This window comes from Physeter macrocephalus, chromosome 6 (genome assembly GCF_002837175.3).
Source record: "Physeter macrocephalus isolate SW-GA chromosome 6, ASM283717v5, whole genome shotgun sequence".
NCBI classification, from domain to species: Eukaryota; Metazoa; Chordata; class Mammalia; order Artiodactyla; family Physeteridae; genus Physeter; species Physeter macrocephalus.
In genome coordinates, this window is record NC_041219.1 from 2,940,449 (window position 1) to 2,950,712 (window position 10,264).

At 39.5% G+C, this 10,264-nt stretch overlaps 1 protein-coding gene across 3 annotated transcripts in view; it reads right to left on the reverse strand.

Annotated features, from left to right (window-relative positions):
- Nucleotides 1-10,264, reverse strand: part of GRIP1 (glutamate receptor interacting protein 1) — a 481,467-nt gene that overhangs the window by 156,911 nt on the left and 314,292 nt on the right. For all 3 annotated transcript variants that reach the window (XM_055085186.1, XM_024122731.3, XM_055085185.1), the window contains exons 6-7: nt 3,573-3,648; nt 1,147-1,292 (exon numbers count right to left, since the gene is read on the reverse strand). In XM_055085186.1, the coding sequence (XP_054941161.1) occupies nt 1,147-1,292; nt 3,573-3,648 (222 nt within the window). The remainder of the gene's footprint in view (nt 1-1,146; nt 1,293-3,572; nt 3,649-10,264) is intronic.

The following is a 10,264-nucleotide window of genomic DNA, read 5'->3' on the forward strand; positions in this document are numbered from 1 at the left end:
ACGGGAGAGGCCACAACAGTGAGAGGCCCGCGTACCGCAAAAAAAAAAAAAAAGAATACGTTCAAGCAACACTGTTCTACGTGAATCATATAGAGCGGGAAACAAAGGAGTTTGCAGTTACAGAATAAGTGTTTTTTTTTTTTTTTTTTTTTTTGCAGTACGCGGGCCTCTTACTGTTGTGGCCTCTCCCGTTGCGGAGCACAGGCTCGGGACGCGCAGGCTCAGCGGCCATGGCTCACGGGCCCAGCCGCTCCGCGGCATGCGGTATCCTCCCAGACCGGGGCACGAACCCGTATCTCCTGCATCGGCAGGCGGACTCTCAACCACTGCGCCACCAGGGAAGCCCAAGTGTTTTTTTCTTGGCTACATTTTACCAGGACAAAAACTTGCTGGTAAAGTCAGGCACACAATTAATTCTGATAATTGTAAGAAGTATTTACAACATGATTTAAGTTTCAATTTCAGGTTCCAATTCATTCTCTCATAATTTATCTGCCTTAGTCAACTTTACACAAAACTTTGGCTCTCTCTTCACATTGAAAAGCCACGTGAGACTATCTTTCCATTTGTACTACAGTTGAGAGGGTAGAAATAGAATTACTTTCTATTGCAATCATTATTTCAGGAAAGAATATTGTACTCAACTTTCATTTTAATCAATGATACTATTTGTCCCCTTTCCTTTCTTTGTCCTTAAGTCTGATAATAAAATGGTAATTTCCATTAATTCTGATCAGCTGGCTTCACTCTGTGACGTAACAAGAAGGAAAGGAATCCCCTACTGTTTCCAGTCTCCATGTAGTAAAAGAAAAAGTACTAGCCCTTAAGTTAATAATACCACTTTTGTGATTTGGAGGGGGAAAACACTTTCCTGCCAAAGGGTAATCCATGTATAAGAGCTGATTGCTAGGTGAAACACACTGACAGAATGAGATGTTATCATAGACTCTATCAACACAAGAATTCAAAATCGCTGAGAAGTACTTCTCACCTCTTTCTGAACTCAGAGTAATATGGTATTGATGAAATTCTGTCTGCTACATGAGGATATAACAGTTCATTCTTAATCCAAAGTGGTTTATCAGGGATGGACAGTGACATGATGTAGAGCTTAGTTAGAGATCCCAACCTCAGGATCCGACATACCCATGACCGAGACATCATATTCGATCAGCAGCGTTGCTTCTTGTCCACACTGTTTGAGAATACTCATGGCCTCAGCATGTGTGGTTCCAAGAAGCCGAATTCCATCCACACTGAGCAACCTATCACCAGGTTTGATTGTGCCCTCTCTGAAGGGAGAATAAAGAAATAGTCATTAATTTAGCATCATGGGGCTTAGCACTAATAGTCACTTAGCCAAAGAGGCTCTTTCACACACATTCTACCATCTATCTCATTTGCATTTCCTTTTAAGCATCAAGTGTGACATTAAGAGAGTAAAGAGGTAACCCTGACCAGAAAGTTGCTGCAATATGAAAATCAGTAATAAGAAAATAACTACACATTAGCAAATAACCAGGTCACCCACGATGAACTCTGGGGTGTAAAAGTAATAAAGGCACATTTTATCTTTTCTAGGTTTTTGCCAAAATGTCTAAAATTGATTTATTAGAGCCCAGGAAATAGCACTCACCTATTTTCCCAAAGCCAGGTGGGCAGAAAAGTCTGCTGATTTCATTCAATTTATCACCAGTGAACCCAAGCTGGATAGGGAATGCTGGTGAAAAATTTCCCTAGTCTGTGAATTTTCCTACTGATTTATAAGGCCATTTGACGATCATTAAATTGATTCAGTCTCACATTCAATGGAAAAGGCAGGCAAATACTATTCTCCCTTCTGTGGCCATAGACACTCAAGGCACTGGGAGAAGATGCCTCAGGACAGTAATGACACCACTAAAATGCAGCCAGAGAGGCTACCAGATTATAACCCTCCTGCCTCAGGGAGGGTCAATGAAGATAAGAAAATCAAATGCAGGGATTACAAGTTTAGGATTTGGAAAGAATAAAAATGCTGTCTTAAATATCTTTCAACCAGTAACTCTCTATGTATTTTGACTCTAAATTTTTATCTTAAATTCTTAGATTTCCTTTAGTCCTCCATTAACTTGGTAATACGTTGCTCACAAACTAGTAGCCTGCTCCTGACGTTTTTGTCAACTCCAACTCTAAAATGTTACTAAGAAATAGAAATATTCTCCTTTGCTTCAGGAAGAATAATTCACAAGAAAAGGCATGAGAAGGAAAAAAAAAAACAGCAAAATTTCCTTGGAAATTTCGACTTTGTATTATCCTCTGCAAAGGCAAATACACTTTAGTGCAGAGGAGAACCCAATGTCTTCATATTTTCTCATTTTATATTAAACACTGACTTAAAAAAAAACTGAGCTAACAGTATGAGCTTTGAAGGAAAATAAATCTGAATTCCTATCCTAGCTGTCAAGTCATTTACCCATACTGGGCCTCAGTTTAGTCACCTGTAAATCTGGATAAAAATACCTGATTTAGTGGGTGGTTGTGAAGATAAAATAATTTCTGCCAAGTATTGAGCACAGTTCCTGGCCCATGGTGGTCACTCAACAAGCAGTATTTATTATTATTATTACTATTTCGAGTGCTTAAGAAAGGTTTTTAAAGATCCATCCTAGGCTGAAACACAGTGCAGAGTCAGGGGTAATCAGGGCATTTTCCTCCTCTCCTTCAACTGTATCTAGTGGCAGGCATTGTATTCCCTACCATTAAGGAGCAGACTTCTGCTGTGGGAAATTAATACAAAGATAAGCATCTCTTGAGACACCTAAGTTGTGAGTTTACTTGGGACCCCCAAGGTTTATTGTAGGAAAGCTGAAAGAGCTTCTTTCAGATATTCAAATTAGCCAGGAAGAGAATGCTCTAAACACTAACACTGACAATATTCCTTCCCTTTTACTAAAAGTCGCTTCTATTCTGACATACATAATCATCATCAAAGGGTGATAATCATGATAAGGACGTTGGCAATAGTAAGAGTCAGAGAACACCACCACCTGTCTTTTCAGGTTAGGATATTACCAATTGGAGAGGATGCATTTCAAGGACCTGCTGTTAAAGGGCCAGCTGCCTTTTTTTTTTTTATATAATTAATTTTTATTGGAGTATAGTTGCTTTACAATGTTGTGTTAGTTTCTACTGTACAGAAAAGTGAATCAGCTATACATACATATATATATATCCTCTCTTTTTTGGATTTCCTTCCAGTATGAAAGGCCTCCTGCAAGGCACCATAAATCTCTAATCTTTGATAAAACAAAAAACCTTGAAAGGTACGCATTATCATCTACATTTTACAGTTGGAGGGAACGGAGCTTAGAACTGTTAAGTCATTTGTCAAAAACATAGGGAAGCAAGCATTGAATCTGGAGTCAAACTTTCTTCTGATTCTGTAGCCTGAACTTTTGCTTTTTCACATTCCAACATATTTACTTAATACCTATCTGTTACTATGAAATTTCTAATTCATCAACTTCTATGACAAAGTCGCCAGCTTTATTTAATCTATTTGGATAGTGACACAGAAAGATGAAGTTTACCTGTCAGCAGGCCCTCCAGGACGAACACATGTTATTACAACCGGACGAGATTTATTTCTATCATCATGTGCTCCCCCTAGCAAAGAAAAGGAATATGGCTCAAAAAATGCTCTCATTGCTGCCATTAAAAACTTCACTTACAAAATGCCAGCTGAGAAACTGAAACATATTTTATTGTTGTATGGAGGAATACATATAATGTTTCCTTTTGGCACATAATAAACTTAAAAATCATTCATTTTATATAGAATAGATTGTTAAAGTCAACATTTCTCCTTCTCTCAATAAATATACGGCTGTAATTGGGGTGAGATATAAAATGTTTAACAACTACTGTGATAAGAGCATCAAATAATTATAAATACTAGCCCAATTAGAACAGCTGCTGGTTATAAACAAAGTGTAGGTGGGTATATTTGGTGTCAATCAACCTGGGCTGTTATACTGGTGAGTCTACAACCTGACATGAAGCAAAAACTAAAGGGAAAAAAAAATCCAAATATTAAAAAAAAAGGAAAAATTCAGGTGGCTGAAGTGGCCTCCATTAAAAACAGGGTGTTCAAAATATTAGTGCATTCTAAAAGCACTACATTTTTAGTACCCAGCACATTTTTTTTAACGTTTTTATTGGAGTATAATTGCTTTATAGTGGTGTGTTAGTTTCTGCTTTATAACAAAGTGAATCAGTTATACATATACATATATCCCCATATCTCTTCCCTCTTGCGTCTCCCTCCCACCCTCCCTATCTCGCCCCTCTAGGTGGTCACAAAGCACTGAGCTGATCTCCCTGTGCTATGCGGCTGCTTCCCACTAGCTATCTTTTTTACATTTGGTAGTGTACATATGTCCATAGATATATACTACCACTCTCTCACTTCGTCCCAGCTTACCCTTCCCCCTCCCCATGTCCTCAAGTCCATTCTCTAGTAGGTCTGTGTCTTTATTCCCATCTTGCCCCGAGGTTCTTCAGGACCGTTTGTTTTTTTTTTTTAAGATTCCATATATATGTGTTAGCATATGGTATTTTTCTCTTTCTGACTTACTTCACTCTGTATGACAGACTCAAGGTCCATCCACCTCACTACAAATAACTCAATTTCGTTTCTTTTTATGGCTGAGTAATATTCCATTGTATATATGTGCCACATCTTCTTTATCCATTCATCTGTTGATGGACACTTAGGTTGCTTCCATGTCCTGGCTATTTTAAATAGAGTTGCAGTGAACATTGTAGTATCCCCCACATTTGATGTGGGTTTTTTTTAAAAAATTAATTAATTAATTTATTTATTTATTTTAGCTCTGTTGGGTCTTCATTGCTGTGCACGGGCTTTCTCTAGTTGAGGTGAGCTGGGGTGACTCTTTGTTGTGGTGCGTGATCTTCTCATTGCAGTGGCTTCTCTTGTTGTGGAGCATGGGCTCTAGGCGTGCGGGCTTCAGTAGTTGTGGCTCGCGTATGCTAGAGCGCAGGCTCAGTAGTTGCTCCGTGGCATGTGGGATCTTCCCGGACTAGGGCTTGAACCCGTGTCCCCTGCATTGGCAGGCGGATTCTTAACTACTGCGCCACCAGGGAAGTCCCTGATGTGTTTTGATGTTACATTTTACATCTTTTTATTTTGTATCCCTTAACAAATTTTTGTAGTTATAGCTAATTTTACTACTTCTGTCTTTTAACCTTCATACTAACTTTATAAGTGGTTGATCCACTACCTTTACCATATATTTGACTTTACCAGTGAGATATTTTTTCATATATTTTCTTATTTATATTTAGGGCCATTTCTTCTCAGCTTAAAGATGTCCCTAAAGGGACATTTCTTGAAAGGCCAGTTTAGTGGTAATGAACTACTTTTGCTTTTGCTTGTCTGGAAAACTCTTTATCTCTCCTTCAATTCTGAAAGTTAACCTTGCCAGGTAGAGTATTCTTGGAAGTTTTTTCCTTTTAGCACCATGAATATATCATGTCACTCCCTTCTGGCCTGCAAATTTTCTGCTGAAAAATCAGTTGATAGTCTTATGGGAGTTCCCTTGTATATAACTTTGGATGATTTCTACTACCTTGTCTTCCAGGTCACTGATCTGTTCTTCTGTTTCAACTAGTTTGCTATTGAATCCCTCTAGTGTATTTTTCAGTTCAGTTATTGTATTCTTCAGCTTTATGACTTCTGTTTGGTTCTTTCTTATGTGTTCTTTCTCTTTGTTGAAGTCCTCACTGTGTTCTTCATTCTTCTCCTGAGTTGGGTGAGCATCTTTATGACCATTACTTTGAACTCTTTATCAGGTAAATTATTTATCTCCATTTCATTAGGGGTTCTTTTTTCCCCCTGAAGTTTTATCCTGTTCCTTTATTTGGAACATTTTCTTCTGTTTCCTCATTTTGCTTGACTCTCTCTGTTTTTTTTTTTTTTTTTTTGTGGTATGCAGGCGGACGCGCAACCACTGCACCACCAGGGAAGCCCTCTCTATTTGTTTTGATGTATTTTGCAAAACAGCCGTCTCTCAGTCTTCAAAGATTGTACCAGTCTCGATGTGGCCCTTTCATAATTTCTTGGGGAGTAGGAATTCAGCTGTTTCTGGGGTTCTTTTCAGAGTAAACTGTTTTGTTTTGATGTATTTTGCAAAACAGCCATCTCTCAGTCTTCAAAGATTGTACCAGTCTCGATGTGGCCCTTTCATAATTTCTTGGGGAGTAGGAATTCAGCTGTTTCTGGGGTTCTTTTCAGAGTAAACTGTATGTAGTAATGGTTGAGTAATAATAACAGTGTAGCTGTATGTTTGTTGTGTCTGTGGGAGGAACTGAGTTCAGGATCTTCCTACCCAGCCATCTTGAACCACCCTATATCCATTTCCACATTCTTAACTATTGTTTGTGTGACCTGATTTCCTCATACATCACCATCCTGGCTGCCCATCTGGATGGTCTCCAGTTTGCCAGTAGTTGATAAATATGAATGTTACCATCATATGACATATTTTGGGGGTTGTTTTTTGAATTTTATTTTTTATACAGCATGTTCTTATTAGTTATCTATTTTATACATATTAGTGTGTATATGTCAATCCCAATCTCCCAATTCATACCACCACCACCACCCCTCACCCCCCCGCTTTTCCCCTTTGGTGTCCATATGTTTCTTCTCTACATCTGTGTCTCTATTTCCGCCTTGCAAACCGGTTCATGTGTACCATTTCTCTAGATTCCACATATATGCATTAATATAAAATATTTGTTTTTCTCTCTTACTTCACTCAGTATGACAGTCTCTAGGTCCATCCACATCCCTAAAAATGACCCAATTTCATTCCTTTTTATGGCTAATATTCCACTGTATATATGTACCACATCTCCTTTATCCATTCATCTGTCAAAGGGCATTTAGGTTGCTTCCATGACCTGGCTATTGCAAACAGTGCTGCAATGAACATTGGGGTGCATGTGTCTTTTTGAATTATGGTTTTCTCTGGGTAATTAATATGTCTTCTTTGGAGAGATGTTTATTCAGGTCTTCTGCCCATTTTTTGATTGGGTTGTTTGTTTTTTAATATTGAGCTGAATGAGCTGTTTATATATTTTGGAGATTAATCCTTTCTCCGTTGATTCATTTGCAAATATTTTCTCCCATTGTGAGGGGTGTCTTTTCATCTTATTTATGGTTTCCTTTGCTGTGCAAAAGCTTTTAAGTTTCATTAGGTCCCATTTGTTTATTTTTGTTTTTATTTCTATTTCTCTAGGAGGTGGGTCAAAAAGGATCTTGCTGTGATTTATGTCATAGTGTGTTCTGCCTATGTTTTCCTCTAAGAGTTTGATAGTGTGTGGCCTTACATTTAGGTCTTTAATCCATTTTGAGTTTATTTTTGTGTATGGTGTTAGGGAGTGTTCTAATTTCATTCTTTTACATGTAGCTGTCCAGTTTTCCCAGCACCACTTATTGAAGAGACTGTCTTTTCTCCACTGTATATCCTTGCCTCCTTTGTCATAGATTAGTTCACCATAGGTGTGTGGGGTTATCTCTGGGCTTTGTATGCTGTTCCATTGATCTATATTTCTGTTTTTGTCCCAGTATCATATTGTCTTGATTACTGTAGCTTTATAGTATAGTCTGAAGGCAGGGCGTCTGATTCCTCCAGCTCCATTTTTATCCCTCAAGATTGCTTTGGCTATTTGGGGTCTTTTGTGTCTCCACACAAATTTTAAGATTCTTTGTTCTAGTTCTATAAAAAATGCCATTGGTAATTTGACAGGGATTGCACTGAATCTGTAGATTGCTTTGGGTACTATAGTCATTTTCACAATGTTGATTCTTCCAGTCTAAGAACATGGTATATCTACCCATCTGTTTGTGTCATCTTGGATTTCTTTCATTAGCATCTTAGAGTTTTCTGAGTAGAGGTCTTTTACCTCCTTAGGTAGGTTTATTCCTAGGTATATTATTCTTGTTGTTGCAATGGTGAATGGGATTGTTTCCTTAATTTCTCTTTCTGATGTTTCATTGTTAGTGTATAGGAATGCAAGAGATTTCTGTGCATTAATTTTGTGTCCTGCACCTTTACCAAATTCATTGATTAGCTCTAGTAGTTTTCTGGTGGCATCTTTAGGATTATGTATGTATAGTATCATGTCATCTGCAAACAGTGACAGTTTTACTTCTTATTTTCCAAATCTGTATTCCTTTTATTTCTTTTTCTTCTCTGATTGCCATGGCTAGTAGTTCCAAAACTATGTTGAATAATAGTGGTGAGGGTGGACATCCTTGTCTTTTTCCTGATCTTAGTGGAAACGGTTTCAGTTTTTCATTGAGAATGATGTTTGCTCTGGGTTTGTCGTATATGGTCTTTATTATGTTGAGGTAGGTTCCCTCTGTGCCCATTTTCTGGAGAGTTTTTACCATAAATGGGTGTTGAATTGTGTCAAAAGCTTTTCCTGCGTCTATTGAGATGATTATGTGGTTTTTATTCTTCAATTTGTTAATATGATATTTCACATTGATTGATTTGTGTATATTGAAGAACCCTTGCATCCCTGGGATAAATCCCACTTGATCATGGTGTATGATCCTTTTAATGTGTTGTTGGATTCTGTTTGCTGGTATTTTGTTGAGGATTTTTGCATCTATATTCATCAGTGATACTGGTCTGTAATTTTTTTTTTGGAGTATCTTTGTATGGTTTTGGAATCTGGGTGATGGTAGCATTGTAGCATGAGTTTGGGAGTGTTTCTTCCTCTGCAATTTTTTGGAAGAGTTTGCGAAGGATGGGTGTTAACTCTTTTCTAAATGCTTGATAGAATTCACCTGTGAAGGCATCTGGTAGTGGACTTTTGTTTGTTGGAAGATTTTTTTTTTTTTCTTTTTTGTGGTACGCAGGCCTCTCACTGCTGTGGCCTCTCCCGTTACGGAGCACAGGCTCCAGACGCACAGGCTCAGCGGCCATGGCTCACGGGCCCAACCGCTCCGCAGCATGTGGGATCTTCCCAGTCCGGGGCACGAACCCGTGTGCCCTGCATCGGCAGGCAGATTCTCAACCACTGCGCCACCAGGGAAGCCCTGTTGGAAGATTTTTTAAAAAAATTTATTCATTTAATTAACTAATTTATTTTTGGCTGCATTGGGTCTTCGTTGCTGTGCACAGGCTTTCTCTAGTTGCAATGAGTGGGGGCTACTCTTCATCGTGGTGCGCAGGCTTCTCATTGAGGTGGCATCTCTTGTTGCAGAGCACAGGCTCTAGGTGCATGGGCTTCAGTAGTTGTGGCACGTGGGCTCAGTAGTTGTAGCTCATGGACTTCAGAATGCAGGCTCAGTAGTTGTGGCATATGGGCTTAGTTGCTCTGTGGCATGTGGGATCTTCCCAAACCAGGGCTCGAACCCCTGTCTCCTGCATTGGCAGGCTGATTCTTTTTTTTTTTGCGGTATGCAGGCCTCTCACTGTTGTGGCCTCTCCCGTTGCGGAGCACGGGCTCCAGATGCGCAGGCTCAGCGGCCATAGCTCATGGGCCTAGCCGCTCCACTGCATGTGGGATCTTCCCGGACCGGGGCAGGAACCCATGTTCCCTGCATTGGCAGGGGGACTCTCAACCACTGCGCCACCAGGGAAGCCGCAGGCTGATTCTTAATCACTGCACCACCAGGGAAGCTGTTGGAAGATTTTTAATTACAGTTTCAATTTCATTACTTGTGATTGGTCTGTTCATATTTTCTATTTCTTCCTGGTTCAGTCTAGGAAGGTTATACCTTACTAAGAATTTGTCCGTTTCTTCCAGGTTGTCCATTTTATTGGCATAGAGTTGCTTGTAGTCATCTCATGATGCTTTGTATTTCTGCAGTGTCTATTGTAACATCTCCTTTTTCATTTCTAATTTTATTGATTGGAGTCCTCTCCCTCTTTTTCGTTTTTTTTAACCAACAAGGTGAAATTTAAATTTATTTATTTATTTATCTATTTTGGGCTGTGTTGGGTCTTTGTTTCTGTGCGAGGGCTTTCTCTAGTTGTGGCAAGCAGGGGCCACTCTTCATTGCAGCATGCAGGCCTCTCACTATCATGGTCTCTCTTGTTGCGGAGCACAGGTTCCCAATGCGCAGGCTCAGTAGTTGTGGCTCACAGGCCTAGTTGCTCCGCTGCATGTGGGATCTTCCCAGACCAGGGCTCGAACCCGTGTCCCCTGCATTAGCAGGCAGATTCTCAAACACTGCGCC